Source organism: Gossypium hirsutum, chromosome A06, assembly GCF_007990345.1.
Source record: "Gossypium hirsutum isolate 1008001.06 chromosome A06, Gossypium_hirsutum_v2.1, whole genome shotgun sequence".
In the NCBI taxonomy this organism is placed as follows: Eukaryota; Viridiplantae; Streptophyta; class Magnoliopsida; order Malvales; family Malvaceae; genus Gossypium; species Gossypium hirsutum.
This window is the reverse complement of record NC_053429.1, coordinates 87,957,038-87,982,157: the sequence shown is the minus strand read 5'-3', so window position 1 is coordinate 87,982,157 and position 25,120 is coordinate 87,957,038. Positions and strand designations below refer to the sequence as shown.

Sequence of the window (25,120 nt, the reverse complement as noted above, 5' to 3'; positions counted from 1 at the left end):
GCACATATATTCATACTGATAATTCACCATGTATAACATCCATATGAACTCCATATCATGCTATATCAGAATCTCATAATTCAAAATAGCATTAACTCAGATTCAGAATAAATTTAGAAAAAGATGCAATATCCCTCACTTTTCAAATTTACAGTTCATTATGATAGATGCCCTTCTTAACATATAGATATACATTTTTTTCCATGGAACCCTTATGACTTTATTCAACTCTTATTCCAGAGCATATCAATACCTTATCTTGATCATACTTATTACAAAAGAGACAGACATTCAGATTCATAGCTTACCAAATATTCTTGATAGTTCATGCCACATAGACTTAGCAAAGCACACCATACATGCAATCAGATAAAGTACGCCACTAAAGCGACCCATTTAGAGTTCGCCACAAAGGTTATTCTTTGTTGTCGTGTTTATGATATGGATTTTCCTAAACTTACATTACGTGAGGTTTACCCATCATTGTCCTGGGACACACAGAGAACCCCATTGGGCAATCACCATTCCCTAGTTCTTTTTCAAAGGGTGCCATGACCATGGACTTTTCCTTCAGAGTTCATATCAAAATTCGTGTTTTTAGTCCCAACAAACTCCATTAGAAACCACCACGATGAACAGAACCAGACTCTCTTGATAGACTCTTCATGTATTGACACAATCTAAATTCAACCTTTTACTTAACTAATATACACTCAATCAAAATACACACATTTCATAGCATACATTTCAAACATATACATACTCATCCAAACTTCAATGTTTCAATACTCATACACCAATTATCATATAATATACTTTTCATGACTTCGAATCCATTGTTCAATCAATTTCCTATAGATGACTCACAATAGGATCAGTATACATATAGAAGTCAACATAAAACTCACCTTATGCCCACGTACAGTAGCTTGAACTCCAGATTCAAACTTCCACCATGAAACTACAGCAACCACTGCTTACAAAATATATGAACACCATTAAAACTCATTCGCATACTATTTACCATCATCTCGAGTACAGATAACCCCCATGCAAAGCTTTATTTCTTCATCTTACTGTTGATGTACCCATATAGACTTAAACTTTCATAACTTAACATGCAGAGTCATAATACTTACCTTGACATGGAGTATCTACTAATAAAAATATAGAATTATAACTTCTAGCTTAAAGAAGAAAGAAATGTTTTTGGTTCCTTAAGAATAAGATAATAACACTTTAAAATAAGGAAGAAGAAAACTCCCTTTTTTTTTCAAGTATGAATACATATATATACAACCTATATCCTTGTTATGGAACTTGACATGTGTCACAATCTTTCAGAATTGTCCTTATTTTAGTCTACGACCTTTGAGAAGAACATAAATGATCATCCAATATATTTATTTATACCAAACTCATCTACTCAATTGATCCCTAACTAGAATGTTTACAACGTAACTAGCACAATAATTTCAACCAAACTTGGCGTACAATATCTTTGGTGTTAACCCAACTTGCAATTTCTTCAATACTTTTACCGAGCTCTTTCTCTTTACAACTCAACACATTTTAAGGTCATTATTTACCTAATATATCAAATTTTTTTATGCACCCATTCTATACGCCTAAAAGAAACTATTGGGGGGATAGAACTACGCCACATATATTACTCTCAGTCTATGCGCCAAAACTTAAGACCCGCCAAAATAGGGATGCTACAGTTTATATAGAAACCAAAGATAAGAAAGTGATGAAAGTACTGTAGACAAAGGAAAGAAAGTGATAAAAGTGTGAAAGGAATAGAAAAGTAGCAAAGGGAGTGAAATCTAGCTAAAAAGAGTGTACTGAAAGTGATCGTGTGGAAAGTGTTCGTGAGTGGCTTACCGAATCACATTGCATCAACACGGTAAGATGGAAAAGTATGAATTTCAATTTATGGACAATAATGTGGCATGTACTTATATAAGGAAGGTGTTAAATAGATAGTAAAATGCCTTGAAAACAAGTTCTGTTGAAGTGGGAATGTCTTGAAGATTGTATGGTTAATGATTAGTGATTGAACATGGATGAGTTACATGATGTTTTGAAGGATGTATTGAGGTATTTTAAAGATAATAATGGAACTTAAGTAATATATTAATATTGAAATGTGACATCTTTTGCTCGAGTTATTGATTTGACTCGTGTAAGAGATGTTACAATTGTTGATTCTATAAGAGTAGGGCCAAGTTGTATAACGAATCACATCCTAGTAGAGCACTATATGGTCTTACATTATACGATACCTATTTAGTGAAAGCCATATCAAGCTCCTCTGTATAACCCTCTTCGTTTTTAAGAAAACTCCAAGCACTTAACACACCGTTGAAACCCTACCTAACTTTTTACATCTTCTTTAATAGATTTTCGTGTACTAGTGTGAACCACATCCAACTATCGTCTCAACCTTGTTTAGTGCTTCTCGACACACCTTTGCGAACCATGTTCAACTATTGTCTAAATGTTGCATTGACAAAACTATTGCCATAACATTAAAAAAATTATTAATATAAGCCACTTACAAAGCTAAGCTCTTAATCTAAGTAATTAATATTTAAATTTTAATAGTAAAATGTTACTTAAAAATTAAATATAAAACCGCTTTTAAGTTTTGCATTAGTGCAAGCAGATTCTTTCCCACTTAAAATATATTTATATGAGTAGCACTCAGATAGTGGAGGCCCAATTAGAGATCCGAGTTCTCATATAAATCTAAACAAAGGGCCCAAATTCCTATGGTAAACCTGTCATTTAAGACAATCCCCTCCGCCGGTCTAGGGTTTTCTTTTATCTTCTTACACTGTTTTACTCTTTATACACTTCGGCTCCACTGCAAGAAAAATCTAGAGATCCGTCGACAATGGTAGGAGTTTTCGAAGTAGGCGCCGTTCCGTTTAATCCTGACGGCTGGGGTCCGCCCGACTCCACCACCGCCACCGCGCCGTCCACCACCACCACTCTCCCTCTTCACGTTCCTTTCGCTCCCTTCTCCCGCTCTGAAAAACTCGGCCGAATCGCCGACTTCACCCGATCTTTTGCAAATGCCAATCCATCTAACCGCCCTTCTTCAGGGAAGCCTGGCGCAGCCTCCTCAGAGTCCCCCTTCGATTTCTCGCTCGACCTCGATACTTTCCCTCTTGCAAACCCCGAAGACGATTCTTCCTTTCGTTTAGTCGACGCAAAGCCGCCTACTCGACCTAAATTTGGCCCCAAGTGGCGCTTCAACCAACACCGACCTCAACTTCCTCAACGGCGAGATGAAGAAGTTGAGGCCCGTAAAAGAGAAGCTGAAAAAGAACGAGCCCGACGTGACCGTCTTTATAATCTCAACCGATCGAACCAGAACCAGCAACGTCGTGAAGCTGCGATTTTCAAATCCTCCGTCGATATCCAACCAGAGTGGAACATGCTGGATCAAATCCCTTTCTCAACATTCTCCAAATTATCCTTTTCCGTTCCAGAACCTGAAGATTTACTTCTCTGCGGTGCTTTAGAGTATTACGATCGGTCCTTTGATCGAATTACCCCGAAGAACGAACGGAGACTCGAGAGGTTCAAGAACAGAAACTTCTTTAAAGTCACCACGACTGACGACCCGGTGATCCGAAGATTGGCAAATGAGGACAAAGCAACTGTTTTCGCCACTGATACGATTCTGGCAACGTTAATGTGTGCACCCAGGTCAGTTTATTCTTGGGACATTGTGATTCAACGTGTTGGGAATAAACTATTTTTCGACAAAAGAGATGGGTCACAGTTAGATTTGCTATCGGTCCACGAGACCTCTCAGGAGCCATTGCCTGAAGCTAAAGATGATATTAACTCTGCTTATTCATTGAGTGTTGAAGCAGCTTACATAAATCAGAATTTTTCACAGCAGGTTTTGGTTAGGGATGGGAATAAGGTTAGTTTTGATGAGCTGAACCCATTTGCCAATGAAGGTGATGAGGTGGCTTCTGTGGCATATCGGTATAGGAGGTGGAAACTTGATAATGATATGTATTTGATTGCACGGTGTGAGGTTCAGAGTGTTGTTGAGGTTAATAATCAAAAGTCTTTCCTCACTTTGAATGCGCTTAATGAGTTTGATCCCAAGTATTCTGGTGTTGATTGGAGGCAGAAGTTGGAAACACAAAGGGGGGCAGTCTTGGCTACCGAGTTGAAGAACAATGCGAATAAGTTGGCTAAATGGACTGCTCAATCAATTTTAGCTAGTGCCGATTTGATGAAATTGGGTTATGTTTCGAGGGTTCATCCTAGGGATCATTTTAACCATGTGATATTGGGTGTTGTTGGTTATAAGCCAAGGGATTTTGCTGCACAAATTAATCTGAATACTGCTAATATGTGGGGGATTGTGAAGTCCATTGTGGATTTGTGTATGAAGTTGAATGAGGGGAAATATGTGCTTGTGAAGGATCCATCAAAGCCTCAAGTTAGGATTTATGAGGTCCCAGCTGATGCTTTTGAGAATGATTACGTGGAAGAACCATTGCCAGAAGAGGAGCAGGTTCAGCCACCGACGGAGGATACTGAAGCTGGGGAGCCGAATGGCACTACAAATGATGTTGAGGCAAAAGAGACTGAGACACAAACTTAATGGTAATGGTTCCTTGGGATTTTTCTTAATATATTCCTCTGCATTTTGTGGTGTTCCACTAGACTATTATCTCAAAGACTTCCATGCAAGTTAATTTCCCTTATTCTTATGTTAGTACTTGGCATGTTGTATGGATCCAAATATTATTGAGTTAACCACAGTACCATATACTAGTATTTATAACTTGATTTTCTTTCTTCTTTTTTTTAATATACAAAGCGTTTGTAATCATATGAAACTTGGCTTTTCATGTTATCTTATCCTCCCTTAATGATGTTCAATTTTCTTTTCTATTTTACCATTGCTCATAAAATTTTAAGAGGTTAGAATTGTTTAGCCACTTCCCTACAACATTTTGTTCAATTTGAAATCCTTCAAATCTATATAGTTCATCTGGGGTTATATTGGAAATATCTTTTTGATTTGGTGGTATGTTGTATGGCATGCAAATTTCAAATTTCAAGAACTTTATTAGTTGCTTATGTATTGAAGCAATCATTTGTTTTGTGGAGCAACTCTTCGTTGTTGTACTTGCTATATTGTGTGGATGCTTTGTCTTTGATTGTCTGCTTGCTGTGTCAGTTGTGTCTTATGCTTGCGGTTTTCAGTGTTGATTGCTAGAGCTTATTGGTGATTAAGGAGGACAACAATCCAGGGGATGTTATCGCCTCAAAAGGACCACGTTTGAAGCTCAAAATTAGTTCACTGTATTTTTCTTTCTTAGCTATTTTTGTGAATCTGCAAGCCGACCTGGCAAACATGTGCGGGCAGATTCTGTAGGAGCATTTATTCAACTTTTGAAAGTGATTGATAAGTATGCTTTGAAGCTTACATGCTAGTCAAGAACTGTGATACCGAGTTTACAAGGCTTTTGCATTTTCATTTTCTCTTTTATCTGGAGGCTGTTTCTTTTCCTGCAGTGTTATGAACTTCGCATTTTTTAAATGTTATATTTTTGGTAATCTGATTCGAGTTACTCTTAACACTATTGGATTAAAAGAGTGGAAAGCTAAAGAAAAGTAAGTGACTATATCAAATGGGTTGGGTTAGATTTAGGTCAGATTTAAGTTGGGTACATTTAGGTCAGATTTAAGTTGGGTCCATCTAAGAGAGTTTGGCCTGACTTGAAAAATAGGTTTAAAATTTTTCTCAAGTTTTGCTTAATTTTAAAAAATAAGAAGGTAGATATGGATCCGACTTTGTTTGTTCATATTTGATTCTTTTTAGATTAATTTATTTGAAAATATTTTTTTGAAAAAATAATATACTAAATGCACTAAAAATAATAAAATATAAGTTTTTCAATACATTAAAAATACATTAAGAAAAGCATTTATATTAAAAAATATTATCATAAATATAATAAATATTTTATTGCATTAAATAAATATTTTAAAAAGTTATATTTGAGTTGGATTATTTTATTGAGTAAGTTTTTTTTTTGGGCTTTGAATAATGATTTAATTATTATTGGATTAATGATTGAATATAAATATATAATTATTATTTTATATTTATAATATAATATATTTGTGTTGGGTTGGGTTAGGCCAAATATGGCCTTAAATTATACCCAAGTTCATTTTTTTAGATATTATGTTTTTGTCTTAACATTTTTATTTTTCAAGCAGGTGATTTGACTAATAAACAAATCTAGTTTGAATAAAAGAGTAAGGCTGAGTTTTGATGGATGGTAAGATGTATTGTGCTGCATTTAGTTTACTTTCTCTCTTGTGCTATAGTATCTAATCTCACTATCATTATTGTTTTTACACTAACCATAGGTAAATGTATCACCCATTCAAATCCACTCTAATTTAATATTTTTGTTTAGATAAATAATTTATAGGAAAGGATTATAATTTGTATAATTATAACTTTTCATAAATTTATGGTAAATTATACTATAGGTCACCAATTATGCTCAGATTTTTCTTTTTTTGTCATCAAAATTTTAAAACTTTCAAAATGATCACTAAACTAATCAAATTTATTCTTTTTTATCTATGTTTTATTGGTGATATGATAATTCAATGGTATAATAATAAATTTATTCCTTAATTTTTACATATTATACCAATTTAGTCATAGTTTTAAAAAAGTTACTCTCAACATTACAAATTTTCTCAAATTGCTCTTAATTCTTAAAAAATAAAAATAAAAATAACAGATTTTCAAAAATAAAATAAATTTTAAAAAATGTATAAATTACATTGTATTTTATTTAAAATAATACATTAATCTAAAGCCCTACGAGCAAACCCTTCTTCATACAGGTGATGGTGGCGATGACGAGAAGGTGAGGAGCTGACTTTGAAGGCGGAACTGAAAGCGTGCACCCTGTGAAACATTAAGGTTCGAAAGTTAGCCGATATAGTACCAGTTCCGGTGGCTGCAATTATCGCCGGTTCAGCCTGTTGTAAAAGTCATTCAATGAATTACTTCATGTTTGGGTATCTCGTGTCCTATCCTTTTTTTAAATTGTGAATAAATTAACATAATATTTAAAAATTAAGGACTAAATTTATTATTACACTCAATTTTGGACTGTCACCACACCCTCCTATCAAATAGTTAATGTCATTAATAGGAGATAGACTAAAAAGAATAAATTTGATTAGTCGTGTGACCATTTTGAAAGTTTTAAAAATTGAGTGACCAAAAAAGATATTTTTGCATAGTTTAGTGACCAGCAATGTAATTTACCCAATTATTAATGAAAGACTAAAAAGACATTCTACACCTTAAAATTTTGTTTTACTTTCCTTTTACTAGTTTTCCTCCCCAAATTAGAGTAAATAAAAATATTTAAATTTGGGAATATAAAGAAAATATTTTTAATTAGTATAAAATAATATTGGCAAATTGAAATGTTGGATATAATTAAAATATATTAACTTGTTTAATAATTCAATCATTATAATAAAAATTTAAATATAATTAAAGCATTTTCATTGCTTATAATGTATAACACAGTTATTTCATAATAATTAATGAAAGACAATATTATTTAAAATAATAATTAATTAATATAATTATATTATAGGGATAAATTTTAAAATTATACATGAACTTTAATTCAATGTGCAATTTGATACATGAATTTCAGTTCGGTACAATTATACACATAAAACTTTGATTTTGATTCAATTACAAACATTTTAAAAAATAACTACACAAATTTATTTCTATATTGGATAAATATAATTATATATATATATGCAATATATAATCATAAAATGATGCTATATCAATTAATTGTGTTAATTATTCGTGAGAATTGAATCAAATCAAAATTTCGTATATAAAATTACACATTAAACCAAAGTCCATGTATAGTTTTGAGATTTATGTATTGTAATATATTAGATTTATTGTTTATAAAATTTTATTGCATAAATAATTAAAATTTGCTTTTTAAAACAAAAATAATATATATTTTTTCTTTTTACTTTTTTATTAATAATGAAAACATAATACTTTAAATGTAAAGTAAAATTTGTACTCCAATAAACATAAAGTAATTTAATTTACCATCTATTATGGTTCAAAAAATTATTATTTATTTAATAAAAATATTTTTAATAGAATAAAAAAAATTTAACCCATAGAGGTTTTTCTTGACTCAGGTTGCCCATTTATAATTTAACGGCAACTAATTTGCATCTTCTAAAAATAGAAAATTATCGATTTTGAAATTTTAAAAATTTAAATTAGTAAAGCTAAAATCATATTCTAACTCTCTAAAAATAATAAAAATTTAATTTAATTTTTTAAAAATTATAAATATATAAACTATTAAAAAAAACAATTTAAGTTCGGATCCAAATTTTTGATTTCGCCCTTATTTACTGGTTAAAATATTCACTTATTTCAAGAAAAATTTGAGTTAAAAGGGTGTATGAGAGTGGCATATGGCATTTGTTGTTGGGTTTTGCAAGTGAACATTACCATTTCTTAGTCAAAGGAATGAATGAGGGTAGTGACTCTTCAACACTGCAAACTGAACCAGCCAAAGCTTCACAAAAAAGGTCTTCAACTATCATTTCAATGTTTCCCATTATTAGAAACAGCGATCCACACCTTACTTAAATCTAACATTGCCTTGCGTTCAACCGCTCCTCAGCTACTTTCATTAAAACTCCATGCCCACAATTACCCGCTAATCCTTCACTCAACGATATGCACATTCGCTATTTGGAACTTTTAACTTTTCCCTAAAACCACTTTTTTAGGGTTAATATATTATTTACTCCTAAAATTGCACTCAGTTAGCATATTTTTTTATTAGTTTGTCATGTCCCCGGGTTTGTATTTTCTTTTGACTAAATTAAAAAAATCAGAAAAAATAGCTAAAAAAATATCTTTTTTCTATAAATAAGAAAAATATATAAAATTCTCATAAATTAAAAAGATTTTTATTTTTATTTTTAAAAAATAAATAAAATATAAAAAGAGCGAAAATACATAAAAAAATTGTCAAACAAATTTAGAAAAATCTCCAAAATATATATAAAAAATCAGAAAAAATACGATAATAATAAAAAATTTCTAGAAATTAAAAAAAATTTATTTTATTTTAAAAAATACATGTAGTTCAACAACAAGAGCGAAAATACCAAAAAAATCTCAATTTTATTTACAAAAATCATAAAAAAGGAAAATTTTAACGGACTTGAGAACCAGCTGGTATGTTATCCAAAATTTGATATGTATATAAAAATGTTGTGATGTCAATTTTGGCATAATAATTTTTTTATCCTTCAATACGCGTACACTGCCACATGAATGATATATCCGTATTTAGTTAATTTTTTTAATTTAAAAATTTTAAAATTTTTTTATAGGTTTATACTTTTTAATAATTTTAATTATTTTTAAATTTTAAAAATATATTTTTTTATAATTTTTTGAATTTAAAAAATTAATTAAATGTTGACATGGCAATCCACGTGTATGCCATATTAACAAAGTTAACAAACATTAATTTTTTATTTATTTTAAAGTGATTTAAAAAAATATATAAATTTAAGAGTTAAAAAAATGGAAAATAAAATAAAAAATAAAATGAATTTTTTAAAGATTAAAGGGCCAAACAGCTTGAAATTTTTTAGGAATTTGGACACTCAAATCTTGCTAAGACTGCCAACTAGTAAATAAATAAAGTTTTGTGGGGCCAAAGTTGGGTATATAAAATACTGTTGACTTGAGCCTTGCATCATATTGTGATGGTGCCGTTTTTCTCCTTGTAAAATTAAATTACATTTATTCATGCATGTGATAGCCAATAAAGTATTTTTGGATCTCCACCCGGAATTTAGTATGCCTAAATTTGTGTGAAGAATAGCGCAAACAATTAAAGATAGAAGTAAATAACAAGTAACCAAAATCAAGGCTATGGAGATTAGTAAGTCAATGAACAGCTCTTCTTGATGATGCACATATTGACTTAGTTGATAGAGTGCCACTTCTAAAAAACAACTATTTTTTGTTTGCCAAAGAAAGTAGGATATGCTGATGGATATACTTAAACAAAGATTATTGACCTTGTACTCCATTTCAAATTATGCATTAATGCACCTAGGAACAAGTGTCATACACTGAAATTGTCATATAATTTTGTAAGGAGGTGAGGCAATCCAAGCTATACTATCATGTCCCGATCTTTACCTAAAGAAAGAGCACAATATTTTATAAAGGGTCCGATCTTCACCAAATCTATTTTTATATATATATCTTTCTAAAGTTTATCAAACAACTATTTGCTTTGGCCAATTTTGGAGCAATAAGATTAGTTTTTCCATTATCGTAATTCCTAATATATTACCGAAAAATTAAGTAAATACTATAATCCCCATTTTAATGTGTAAAAAGGAGATTCAAAATAAATTTTTTTAGCAATAGTTAGTTAGGGAGAGAATTACCGCTGGGAAAGAATGTACTAGTAGATGGGAGCTGGGTAGACGACACGAGTAGGAGATCATCTTGGATTTAACGTAACTTAATATGTATATATACTAGGGGTAGTTTTGTAAATATAGTGAGATGAGGCGAGATAAGTTTACTCTGTAATATTTTATATTTGACTTGATTTATCGGATCCAAATATAAGATATCACGATACTTACATACTTAATAAAATTTTACAATTGACGAAAACTAACCTAGATGTATTTATTATTATTATTTAAATATATTTTCCAAGTCAAAAAGATTTGAATCAAACGTTTGTTATTTATAATAGACTCTTAAAAGTAGTACAAAACATTACAACTTAAATATTTTATAAGACATGCATGTTCATGGTGTATAATACTATTCATGTAACGCCCCAAAAATCCTTATGCTACGTTTGGTTCACTGTAATGGAATAGGGCTGTAATTGAATAGAGTTGTAATTGAATAGAGTTGTAATAGAAAAAAGCTGTAATCAGTAATTCAACTGTTTGATTGAATGGAATAGAATAGAACTGTAATAGTATTCTTGTGTTTGGTTGAATATAATAATGTTATAATAGCATAAGGAAAAAAACCAAAATGACTAGAATACCCTTAGCAGAATTTTTTTAGGTAGATGATTATTGTTATTGTTATTAAATTTTAATAAGATTATTATTGAAAACAATTTAATAAAAATAATAAATAATTTAATCATATTTTAACATAATTATTATTAAATATAATTTAATAAAAAATATAATTTATTAACATTCTTAATATAATTATTATTATATGAATTAAAAAATCAAAATATATAATATTATAAAAATATATAATCTACTTTATTATTTTTAAACTGTAAAAAATATTTAATGTGCTAAAATATCATTAGATCGAATTAAATCACCCGAGACAATCTCTTGTAACATAGAAATTTAGATTGGATTGACACGCTATGAGATTAGTTGCCAAGAGTCCATATTTGGTTTGTTCTCTATTATTCTAAATATATTATTATATTATTGTTTAAATGAAATTGTTATAGACCTTTTACGTTAGTAAGTTTCAAACATAGATCTATTTAATGGAGATTTGTATAGGTTTTTGTACTAAGAACTTTTAGCACTTATTTTATTTATGTTAGGGAACTTTTCTTAGAGCACAAATTGTTAATACAATAAGTTGTGTTGTAATTTTACTTGTTGAATTCACAGGGGTAAACTTAATGGTGAAAGTATTGTTCTTCAAGATTTGAAAGTGAGAAGAATTATCAAGAAGTATGTGATAGATTAGGTTTACTTGTTGCAACTGTTAGAGAGAGTGAATATTTCTCACTAAATTAAGTTTTGCAAATGTCGAAACCATTTTTTTATTTCGTTTTAAAAATGATGGATCGACTTTTTGGAAAGCAAAAATAGAGTCGCCACCAATCTTTTTTTGTTTAGGTGTGATCGGATCACCTAGAAATTTGGGTTGTTTTAATAAAATATTTTTGTTTATTAAAACAATGATTTTGGTCTACGAAAATATGAGAAAATAGGCTCGGGAGTCGGTTACGTATGAGGAAGGATTAGCACCGTCATTACGCCCAAAATTGGTACCAAATTGAGTAAATACTGTCCTTTTGTCTAAAATTAAAAATGTTTTTGAAATGTGGTTCTTGTTAATAACATTTGAATAACTTGAGTCCATTGCCAAAAATCTTCTTGTTTCGACGTTCAAAAATTTGTAATTCGAAAATAACAAAAGGATGCCCAACTATTTGGTCTAACAAAAAATCGATACCCAGCACAGTAGGGCACGATTCCTAGAATTTCTAAACATTGACCATTGCCTCACCTTGGAAGATACGAGTGAAATTCCGGAGAGATATTCGATTATTTTGAGCAAATAGGAAATTGCAACCCAGCACGATAGGGTACTATTCCCCGAACTGCTAAATACCGAACATTTCCTTTATAAGTTTTTTTTTAGAAAACATGAATGAAATTCTAAAGAGACATTCGATTATTTGAGCAAACGAGAAATTGCAACCCAACACGTTAGGGCACGATTCCATGAATTGCTAAATATCGAACATCTCTTTCGTTTTAATGAAATTTTTTAAAAGACATGAGTGGAACACCGAAGGAATATTCGATTGTTTCGAACAAATAGTAAATTGTAACCCAGCACGATAGGGCACGATTTCCCGAATTGCCAAACATCTAATATTGCCTTTACTTGCGAAAAATCTTATTTCGAGGTAACAAAATGTCATATCTAGTGAGTTAGGACACAACTATTTCCCGAATTTCCAAACACGAAACATTGCCTTGATTTGTGAAGTTTCAAATACAATTGCAAAAAAATGAGTCAATATACTTGTTTGATTATTTAGAGATAAAAACAATTGACGTTGAGAAAGAAGTTGGAATTAAAAAAACATGATGCAATAAAGAGCATGCAAGCTTAGTATTGAGCCAGAAATAAAAATTTGGGACAATAACATTACATGAATAATCAAGAATGATGCAAAAACATGAAGGAACAAATATATAAATACAAATGTTAATAATTATAAGCTAATGAATTAAAAGCCAACTTAAAAGAAGTTCTAAGCAAATTACTCAAATAAAATATCAATTTTTAAAATAAAATGAACAATAGGGAAGAAAGGAAATTTTAAAAGAACACTACTATAAAAGTAATACAAAGACTTTAAAACAAATAATGAATATAAAACTTTTAAAATAAATAGAAAAATATAAATAAGTAATAAATTAAATAATATCATACGAATGAATTTTAAAATAAATGCCATAAAATAATTTACATGGAAATTTGAGATGCATCAAATATATATATAATACATAAATGAAGTTTCAAAAAGATTTAGCAATATGCAAAGTGATATATGTACAACATTTAAGTAAATAATATATGAAATTAATAAACCTAATATAATATATATATAAAAGAGATAATGATAATATACGAAAGTATTTGAAAAAAGAAAAGAAAAAAAAATATGCACATAAAAAAAAACAACGAAATCATCAAAACAATACAAGATTATATGCTAAAATAATATGCTCTTATTTCTTAAGGAAAAAAACTTCATTGTAAGCACAACAAAACCAAAGGGATAATTTATAAACAAAATTGTGGGCCGAAATAAAACGCGCACAAATGCTCGGGGATCAAAATTGAAAATGACCCAAATCACCAAAAACACTGGTTAGGCGCGGACCAAACTAAAACATCGTGCAAACTTTTGGAGAAAAATGAAAGAAACATAATAGGGACAAATTAAAGGTAACACAAAATAGGAAGGACTGGCCGCGCAAATTACCCATTTAAGGGGAACATGCGCAGAACCAACTGTCCATGCGCAGGCCATCTTTTTCCTTTCCCCAAAAGCAATTAAAATTAAAGAACAGTGGCCCCTTTTTAAAAAAAAAAAAAACTTTTAGAACACCCATATCCCTTTTTTTTTTTAAAAAAACCTTTTTTTTCCTTAAAACATTCACCCCCCATTTTATTCATTCAGCAGAAATAAATAAAGAGAGCAGCCCCTTCTCCTCAACTTCTTTTCTTTTCTCTGCTAGGTTTTCTACCTTCCCCCTTTTGAACTGTCACCAAACCATCGTGAGCCCGTCGTGGCTTCCATCGTAAACAGTGGTTCAAAGCCTCATGGAACCGGGTTTTTGGCACTTTTAAAGGGAGATTCAATGGTAAGGCCTCTCTATACCGAAGAAAACAAAAGAGAAAGAACCCCCACCTTCTCCTTGCGTCGATTCTGACGACGGAAAAGAAAACTCCAGCGACACAACCCCGGGGTGGATCCGGTAAGACTCTCTTCTCCTCTCTTTTTTTTATGCCCACTTTCGTTTAATAGATTTGTAAACAAAAATAAAAAAGAAACTAAAGAACAAAATGAAAACCAAGATAATACGATCGGAAATCCACCTTTTCTTTGTGTTTTTTTTCTTTTATTTCTCAAATCCTGCGTACAATAATGGGGATCCCCCCTTTTACGATTTCTTTTCGGCTTCTATTTTTAGCCGAAAAAAATGAGATAGAATCCAAAATCCCCCCCTTTTCTTATTGATTTTCGGTTGGCTTTCTTATAGCCATCCCTTTTTTACAAATTTTATTATTATTTGTTGCTGTCTTTTCTCCTTTTTCTATTTTGCAGGTGCAAGTGAAGCAAGTGGAGGTGTGGGTGGTGACAGACTTTGGTGGCTAGTTTTTTTTTTGTGTTTGGGTTGGGCTAGTGTAATGGGATTAGGTTGGGCCAAAATTGGGTTTGGGCTTGTAACTGGGTAATGGGCTAGGTTAATTTGGGTTTGGTTTTATTGGGCCCCGGGTAAAATTTGGGCCTTACAGCTACCCCTCTTTGCTCATTATCGTGTAACGAGAATGGAGCAAAGACTATAAAAAGGATCAAATTTGCCTGGTCTGGCTAAACCTCAAAATCTTACTCCTCATCTTCCCTAAAAGTATTCTGATGTCTTCAGGAGTGTCAAATTTGCTATCTTCAACTTGCTCCTTGAAAACTCAGAAACACCGATCTATTATTTTTGATCTGCTCTCTGCAAATACAGAGACGCCAAATCTGTCATCTTTGATCTGCTCTCTTGACAATACAGAGACGCCAAATCCGTTATCTTCGATCTGCTCTCCGCCGCTACAGAGACGCCAAATCTGTTATCTTCGATCTGCTCTCCGCCGCTACAGTGACGCCAAATCTATTATCTTCGATCTGCCCTCCGCCGCTACAGAGACGCCAAATCTGCTATCTTCGATCTGCTCTCCGCCACTACAGAGACGCCAAATTTGTTATCTTCGATCTGTTCCCTGCCGCTACAGAGATGCCAAATCTGTTATCTTCGATCTGCTTTCTGCCGCTACAGAGATGCCAAATCGAAGACGCCAAATCTATTATCTTCGATCTGCTCTCCGTCGCTACAGAGACGCCAAATTTGTTATCTTCGATCTGCTCTCCGCCACTACAGAGACGCCAAATCTGTTATCTTCGATCTGCTCTCCGCCGCTACAGAGACGCCAAATCATCTTGGATTTGCTTCAACGTAAACACGTGAAAGCCAAATCAGCTATGTCTTTGATCTGCTCCCCGCCTGATACAGAGATGCCAAATCATCTTGGATTTGCTTCAACGTAAACACGTGAAAGCCAAATCAGCTATGTCTTCGATCTGCTCCTTGTAAGCACAAGGAGATAAGACTTGTAACTTCGACCTGCTCTACTGCAACTTCAGAGAGATAAGATCTGTAATTTAGCTTCAATCTGTTCCACTGCAACTTCAGGAAAATATGATTTGCTATCTTTAGTCTGCTCCATTGCAACTTCAGGGAGATAAGACTTGTAACTTCGACCTACTCTATTGCAACTTTAGAGAGATAAGATCTGTAATTTAGCTTCAATCTGTTCCACTGCAACTTCAGGGAAATATGATTTGCTATCTTCAGTTTGCTCCACTGCAACTTCAGGGAGATAAGACTTGTAACTTCGACTTGCTCTACTGCAACTTCAGAGAGATAAGATCTGTAATTTAGCTTCAATCTGTTCCACTGCAACTTCAGGGAAATAAGATGTGCTATCTTCAGTCTGCTCCACTGTAACTTCAAGGAGATAAGACTTGTAACTTTGACCTGCTCTACTGTAACTTCAGAGAGATAAGATTTGTAATTTAGCTTCAATCTGTTCCACTGCAACTTCAGGGAAATAAGATTTGCTATCTTCAATATGCTCCACTGCAACTTCAGGGAGATAAGACTTGTAACTTCGACCTGTTCTACTGCAACTTCAGAGAGATAAGATCTGTAATTTAGCTTCAATCTGTTCCACTGCAACTTTAGGGAAATATGATTTGCTATCTTCAGTCTACTCCACTGCAACTTCAGGGAGATAAGACTTGTGAATTCACCGATTTTACTGCACTGTTCTCTAAGGAACATGATCTGTAAAATCAGTTTCATGTATCCATGCTTATGCCAAATAATTAGGATGCTATGAATCAAATGCTCCTAACTAAATGTGATGCTTTATATCAAATAATTAGGATGTTATGAAATGAATCAAATGCTCCTAACTAGATGTGTTATTATATAAATGTAGAAATGTCATGAGTTTTTTTTTAAAAGGCTTAAGGTATCATCGTTCGTTGTTCATTAGGATATTATCACTGACATATTATGCTGGCATCTTATTCTGCTGGTATTCTTGACAGAAAAGTCAAAGAAATAATCACATTTTGCTCAGCAAGCTTGCCCCACTGTAATTTCAGAGTCCCTTCCACTATACCTTTTGGGACATAAAGTTTGTGCCTCTTACTGCAATTTCAGAGGAATAACATTTGGTTTCTTCCATCCATTCTGCTGCAACTCAAAGGCATAGGATTTGTATCATCTTGAATCAGTTTGATCTGTTACACTATTCCCTGGGTGTAATAACCAGATGTATATGAATGCAGAGTATCATCTTCTTTTCTCGAGAATGACCCTCTTTTACACTTAGGTTGACATTGCTCGTCTTGTCTTGTCTTTTGGTTCAACCAATAAAGAGTCCAAAGAGATAATATTTCCAACCCTTAGGCTTGGTGAGTTTTAAACAATAGTCCTGTTTCAGGTTCTTGTATTATTTAGAAACTTCCAGAGTAATATGCAGAACTTCTTTTGTGAAAGTATTATTGGTCCATTAATCGTTATTTCAATGCAAAATGCTCGAAAAAGATCAAAATAATGGACAAGAAGGAAATTGATTGGGAGCATAGCTCGAAAGGAATAAATTAATCAAAGTTTGCAAATGCAATAAGGAGGAAATTAACTCAAAACGAATAAGTTAATCAAATATAGCAAATTCAAAATGGGTAAAATAGAAAACTAGGTGTCTCAGATATCGCAGCTTGAGCTTCTCTGTACCAACTTCTTAAGGACTTTTCTGAGCTCAATACGTGTTTAGGGGATTCGAAGCACTTTGTTGATGCCCCAAGACGTAGCATACTTCTTTATTGTTAATTCAGGTATAGCAAGACTATTATATGCCCCACTTCGATCCAAATTTGAGCCGCCCTTTCCGGGTTTTCAACTCAAATCCCCTTTGGTCTCAAAGCGCCCCTTGCTGGTTTTCACTTTGGCCTCTCCTTTTTTCTTCTCTTTTTTTCTTTCTTTTTTTTTTGAAAGTCTCAAAGCGCCCTTCGCGGGTTTTCGGCTTGGCCTCTCATTTTCTAGGTGAAATACTTCTTGACGAAATCCGAATTCACCGACTTGGGCAAATCTTTGCCATCCCTCTCGGTCAACATTGATTCCCCTCCAAAACAGGTCTTTTTTACTACATAAGGTCCTTCTTAGTTCGACATCCATTTTTCTCTGAAGTCTTTTATATAGGAGGGATATTTTTATTATCAAGTTCCCCTCGTAGAACTCTCTAGGATGAACCTCTTCATTGTAAACTCACATCGTTCATTGGACCATGACGGATGGCTTTCAACCTCCTTTCTTCAAATTCAACTGATCGTATCGGGATTGCCTTATCCACCTTCAGGTCTGACAAGACTCAGAAACAAGAAATCTCTTCTTTAAAATCATTTTTTATCCCATAGACTGATGAAATACGCTGCCCCGGTAAAGGTCTTGGCCAACGTTCGATGAGCATAAAGGGTAAATGGTGACTTCTTATACCAATCTTTACAAGTCTCGGTCATCTTCCCCATGATATTTAATTTGTCATCGGGTCTTTTTTTTTTCTTTTGCCATATAGCGCCTAATCTTTGAACAGACTGCAACCTTTTGACATTGTACAACTGTGTTAGACATGATTTTCTGACACTCTTTTTTGGCACCTTTTTTTTTTTAGAATTTGGTGACTGTCGACCTAGTGACATTAGCATATGAAACAACTTTTACCCTTTCTGCGGAGTAATCGATGACCCCAAAGGTGAATCGGTATTGGTTAGAAGCTTTCAAATAGATCGGCTCATAACCTTCATGCCCCCACATAGAAAAAGTCTATGGAGAAATGAAGGGGCACGTGAATCTTGTTTCCATAAATTTGGCATTTATAGCATATTGATGTAATCCATTTCTACGGTGGACCAGGAGAAACCAAATCTCATGATTAGCTTCGCCATCGTATATGTCATTAGTATACGTCGTTCAAAAACTCTGCAATATCCTCACTTCTTAGTGGCCAGGCGTATCTTGATACAGTCGCGCAAGAATATTCAAATTCTTGGAAATAACTCAATGACATCTAGCTTTGTCTTTGTGGTGATGCAGACTCTGATATTTGCCTCTTTCTCTTGTCCTAATCTTACTGTCCACTGACTCTTTGTAAGGTAGGATATCTTGTTCTACCATTCTTAACAAATTTGGAGATAGGGCACCATCTCTGTCATCTTCAAAGTGCTGATATCCCTTTGGGTCAATATTTCGCTCAAAAAGAGACTCGGAGTCGGTGACAGTGTCGCTCACATTATTGATATCTGGGGACCTGTTATAGGTACGAAGGCGTTTTCCAAAGAATAAATGATTCTAATAATGATTATTTGTATGATATGATCATGAATGAAAGAATCTAAGAATAGTCGTTTGTACAGTATAAAATGGAAAGAATAAAAGAATATTTACTCAAACATGTATTTCATTGAAATAAAGATTTTGGATATAAGCCTATTTCACAAAAGGATTCTTGTTGCTTCTAGGCTTAAAACAACAAGCTTGTTTTGAATATTACTCCAGATTAGCTCTAAAAATAAAGGATCCTTTTCACAGTCCCATTGTTTAAAACACCCTAAGTACGTAAGGGCAGAAGCTTGAAAAAGTCTACTCCCAGGTTCCCTCTTCTAATACGTCGTTGATGTTCGGGTTTCCCAATACCAGGCCTTGCATTAGAGTTCCGAGCTCAATGCACCCTTAAATATCATGCCCCAATCCAGCATGGAACTCATAACGTTCGCCTCTTTAATAGAAATGTTGGATAACCGATTTCCCGCTCCAAAGGGATCATCGAATTTTACGATACCCAAATTGGTGAGTCTTTCGACAATCTTTTTAAAAGCGGTAGAGTTCTCGATGGAATGCCCTATAATTCCCGCGTGGTATTCACATTGACTGTTTGCATCATACCATTTAGGATATAGGGGGTAGTATAGGTTTCAGGTAAAAAAGGGATACGACATGTGCGTCGAACAAGATGCGGTACAACTCTCCATACATGATTGGAATGGGCACGTATTGGGGTTTTTCTAAGCTCGGTCTTCGATTGGGTTCTTGCCTTGAGGAGGTCTGATGGCTGATAGTTACTGACCTTGGCTGGCCTGCTATAATCGGCTCCGAATGACCCTTGTTATACCTACTCGTACTATTTTCCTTCGTTTCCTTCTTCTTCGGGGCTTTTAAAGTCTACTCTCCCCTTGCCTTCTTTTCTTCCAGAACAACTGGCTCGGCTTGATCATCTTTCGGGTTAAAACCTGAACCCATCGAGAAGCTCAACAGTGTTGATGTATCCGTCTGGTGTTGGTGTCCTATAACAACGGGTACCCCTTGCATGTCTGGTTGGGTCGGGACGCTTATTGGGGCAAAGCCTGGGGAATAGATAATCTCTTCAACATCATCCTCACTATTGACCACTAGGCCACTCATTTTTTCAAATTCTCCGGCCAGTAAATGGGTTAACTTGCCCATCATATTTCTTTGGAGTTCTAGCATTTCTCGCATATCCTGTTGAATTTCGATCAACTACTCTTGCATCTGCATTTGCCTTTGCTCCATTCTTTCCAACCTTTGGTCCATATCTTTTGTCGGTTCTAAAATAATTTTACCTAATTAGGGTCGTTTTGGGAAAATCTAATGCAAATGATGCAATGCAATGCACATGATGCAATGCAATGCAAATGCATGGGATGAATGCAAAGGAAAGAAAGATGTTGATTTTGAATTCAATTCCCCTAGAACAACTTTTCTATAAAACAAATTCTTTTCCATAAAACGGATTATGTATACGACCTTGCTTTCATATTCGAGGCGAAGGCATTGATCCCCTTTCTTCGTGAAAGTCAAATCTTGCAAGCTTCCAATGCATGCCTCTACTAGCTCCTTTTTGCTTGATCCAGGCCACGAATTACTATCCTTGCAATGTTGATTAGCTCCTTTAAGAAAGTCGGGACGCGACGATTTTTGGATAATCTTTATCAGCTTGAATCCTTAGGTAAAGTTTTGTTTTCTTCCACGAACTGTTAGCCTTTTTCTATTGTGTTCACTTGGATCGAATTCAGACAACCGTATTATAATTCGCGTTATTAATAAATTTGTTTTCTTATGACAAATTGTTCTATTTAGCAATTGAATATCAACACCTCCTTTCTATGATGATGTAATGCAATGCAGTTATGAATGAACAAAAAACAAAACATGTTAGTATCGAAATAAACAACCAATAAATTACCTAATCGGGTGATCACTAGGGGTCCGGAGTGGCTCTGCCTAGGGTAAGCTCCTAGGTGTCTCTATATGTGGCTCGATTCTAGAGTAAGGGTACCCGAACCAGTAGATTCCTCGGTCCTCACCCATTATAGGCTCATATGGACCAAGTTCAGTTCAGGGGAATACATTTCCTTATGCCCATGCGGAGGTGAAAACCTCACGAAGACATAAGTACGGATGCATTCTGGAAGCGATCCCCTAGCCCATGCGGAGGTGAAAACCTCACGAAAGCATAGTTTCTCACTCCCACTTAAAAGGTGTGACCACAACGGTCATGCAATGCAATATGCAAAGCTATTTAAAGACTCAAACTAATACAGCAGGTATTATATCATAAACCACAAAAATAGCTGATGAAATCCAATGAAAGAATCGTATTTCAAAACCAAATTTTCAATTTTCGATGAAAAGACAAAAGTTAATCAACTTCTGGCTTGACTCTCTTATTTACATCCCCAGTGGAGTCACCAAGCTATCGAAACCATTTTTTTATTTCGTTTTAAAAATGATGGATCGACTTTTTGGAAAGCGAAAATGGAGTCGCCACCAATCATTTTTTGTTTAGGTGTGATCGGATCACCTAGAAATTTGGGTTGTTTTAATAAAACATTTTGGTTTATTAAAACAATGATTTTGGTCTACGAAAATATGAGAAAATAGGCTCGGGAGTTGGTTACGTATGAGGAAGGATTAGCACCCTCATTACGCCTAAAATTGGTACCAAATTGATTAAATACTGTCCTTTTGTCTAAAATTAAAAATGTTTTTGAAATGTGGTTATTGTTAATAACATTTGAATAACCCGAGTCCATTGCCAAAAATCTTCTTGTTTCGACGTTCGAAAATTCGTAATTCGAAAATAACAAAAGGATGCCCAACTATTTGGTCTAACGAAAAATCGATACCCAGCACAGTAGGGCACGATTCCTCGAATTTCCAAACATTGACCATTGCCTCACCTTGGAAGATACGAGTGAAATTCCGGAGAGATATTCGATTATTTTGAGCAAATAGGAAATTGCAACCCAGCACGATAGGGTACTATTCCCCGAACTGCTAAATACCGAACATTTCCTTTATAAGTTTTTTTTTTTAGAAAACATGAATGAAATTCTAAAGAGACATTTGATTATTTTGAGCAAACGAGAAATTTCAACCCAACACGTTAGGGCACGATTCCATGAATTTCTAAATATCGAACATTTCTTTCGTTTTAATAAAATTTTTTAAAAGACACGAGTGGAACACCGAAGGAATATTCGATTGTTTCGAACAAATAGGAAATTGCAACCCAGCACGATAGGGTACGATTTCCCGAATTGCCAAACATCTAATATTGCCTTTACTTACGAAAAATCTTATTTCGAGGTAACAAAATGTCATATCCAGTGAATTAGGACACAACTATTTCCCGAATTTTCAAACACGAAACATTGCCTTGATTTGTGAAGTTTCAAATACAATTGCAAAAAAATGAGTCAATATACTTGTTTGATTATTTAGAGATAAAAACAATTGACGTTGAGAAAGAAGTTGGAATTAAAAAAACATGATGCAATAAAGAGCATGCAAGCTTAGTATTGAGCCAGAAATAAAAATTTGGGACAATAACATTACATGAATAATCAAGAATGATACAAAAACATGAAGGAACAAATATATAAATACAAATGTTAATAATTATAAGCTAATGAATTAAAAGCCAACTTAAAAGAAGTTCTAAGCAAATTACTCAAATAAAATATCAAGTTTTAAAATAAAATGAACAATAAGGAAGAAAGGAAATTTTAAAAGAACACTACTATAAAAGTAATACAAAGACTTTAAAACAAATAATGGATATAAAACTTTTAAAATAAATAGAAAAATATAAATAAGTAATAAATTAAATAATATCATACGAATGAATTTTAAAATAAATGCTATAAAATAATTTACATGGAAATTTGAGATGCATCAAATATATATATAATACATAAATGAAGTTTCAAAAAGATTTAGCAATATGCAAAGTGATATATGTACAACATTTAAGTAAATAATATATAAAATTAATAAACCTAATATAATATATATATATAAAAGAGATAATGATAATATATGAAAGTATTTGAAAAAAGAAAAGAAAAAAAATATGCACATAAAAAAACAACGAAATCATCAAAACAATACAAGATTATATGCTAAAATAATATGCTCTTATTTCTTAAGGAAAAAAACTTCATTGTAAGCACAACAAAACCAAAGGGATAATTTATAAACAAAATTGTGGGTCGAAATAAAACGCGCACAAATGCTCGGGGATCAAAATTGAAAATGACCCAAATCACCAAAAACACTACTTAGGCGCAGACCAAACTGAAACAGCATGCAAACTTTTGGAGAAAAATGAAAGAAACATAATAGGGACAAATTAAAGGTAACGCAAAATAGGAAGGACTGGCCGCGCAAATTACCCATTTAAGGGGAACATGCGCAGAACCAACTGTCCATGCGCAGGCCACCTTTTCCCTTTCCCCAAAAACAATTAAAATTAAAGAACAGTGGCTCCTTTTTTAAAAAAAAAAACATTTAGAACACCCAAATCCCTTTTTAAAAAAAACCTTTTTTTTTTCTTAAAACATTCACCCTCCATTTTATTCATTCAGTAGAAATAAATAAAGAGAGCAGCCCCTTCTCCTCAACTTCTTTGCTCTGCTAGGTTTTCTACCTTCCCCCTTTTGAACTGTCACCAAACCATCGTGAACCCGCCGTGGCTTCCATCGTAAACGGTGGTTTAAAGCCTCATGGAATCGGGTTTTTGGCACTTTTAAAGGGAGATTCAATGGTGAGGCCTCTCTATACCGAAGAAAACAAAGGAGAAAGAACCCCTCACCTTCTCCTTGCGTCGATTCTGACGACGGAAAAGAAAACTCCAGCGACACAACCCCGGGGTGGATCCGGTAAGACTCTCTTCTCCTTTCTTTTTTTTTTTTATTTTTTATGCCCACTTTCGTTTAATAGATTTGTAAACAAAAATAAAAAAGAAACTAAAGAACAAAATGAAAACCAAGAGAATACGATCGGAAATCCACCTTTTCTTTGTATTTTTTTCTTTTATTTCTCAAATCCTGCGTACAAGAATGGGGATCCCCCCTTTTACGATTTCTTTTCGACTTCTATTTTTAGCTGAAAAAAATGAGATAGAATCCAAAATCCCCCCCCTTTTCTTCCTGATTTTCGGATGGCTTTCTTATAGCCATCCCTTTTTTACAAATTTTATTATTATTTGTTGCTGTCTTTTCTCTTTTTTCTATTTTGCAGGTGCAAGTGGAGCAAGTGGAGCAAGTGGAGGTGTGGGTGGTGACGGACTTTGGTGGCTAGTTTTTTTTTTAGTTTTTTTTTTGTGTTTGGGTTGGGCTAGTGTAATGGGATTAGGTTGGGCCAAAATTGGGTTTGGGCTTGTAACTGGGTAATGGGCTAGGTTTAATTTGGGTTTGGTTTTATTGGGTCCCGGGCAAAATTTGGGCCTTACAGCAAACATAGAGAAATGAATTGTGTAAACAATTCTTATGTTTTTTGTGTTTTCAATTTCCAGATTTGGAGTCAGAAAAGTGCTCACTGTCGCGTCACTCCTTCAAGTGCAAAATTACTACCAACAATTTAATAATTACAATCTATATTGCATTTTTCATTTAATATTAAAAAATTGTACAAATTAACCTTTATAAGATAAATAAAAGTTAAAATTAATATTTTTATTAAATATTCCATCAATTTGTGCTTTTTTTAATAATGTGGAATTAATTGATGATTAAGATTGAAAATTTATATTTTCAATTACCCATCTATTGTTTTTAAAAAGATTTTTTTCCATAAAATGAAAAATTAGATTTAATTTTTTTTCAAATAAAAATTAATTCAACCTTGAATATTACCTCCCATCATTGTTTAACAGTGAATTTTATTAACAAAAGAACTAATTCACAACAGGTTGGTTCTAATTCACAACACTCATTAAGAAATCCACCCATTAGTGATCTCCACAATAAGATGATTCATGCGTACCAAT

The 25,120-nt window shown here is 33.2% G+C and overlaps 1 protein-coding gene and 1 long non-coding RNA gene across 3 annotated transcripts; both read left to right on the top strand.

Moving 5' to 3' along the window:
• The first annotated feature begins 2,782 nt into the window (after positions 1 to 2,782).
• LOC107934288 (eukaryotic translation initiation factor 3 subunit D) lies at positions 2,783 to 5,602 on the top strand. Of its 2 annotated transcripts, none has more exons than XM_016866663.2 (2): positions 2,783 to 4,644; positions 5,251 to 5,602. In XM_016866663.2, exon 1 carries the CDS (start codon positions 2,903 to 2,905, stop codon positions 4,640 to 4,642), a length of 1,740 nt encoding a protein of 579 aa, XP_016722152.1. In that variant the 5' UTR covers positions 2,783 to 2,902; the 3' UTR covers positions 4,643 to 4,644; positions 5,251 to 5,602. The 2 variants fall into 2 exon arrangements, with proteins under 2 accessions (XP_016722152.1, XP_016722153.1); XM_016866664.2 differs by having other exon boundaries at positions 2,784 to 4,644; positions 5,225 to 5,602.
• Positions 5,603 to 23,275: 17,673 nt separating this feature from the next.
• LOC121230656 (uncharacterized) lies at positions 23,276 to 24,739 on the top strand. Its single transcript, XR_005928703.1, has 2 exons — positions 23,276 to 24,011; positions 24,373 to 24,739. It is a non-coding gene; the product is annotated as an uncharacterized lncRNA (long non-coding RNA).
• Positions 24,740 to 25,120: the final 381 nt, after the last annotated feature.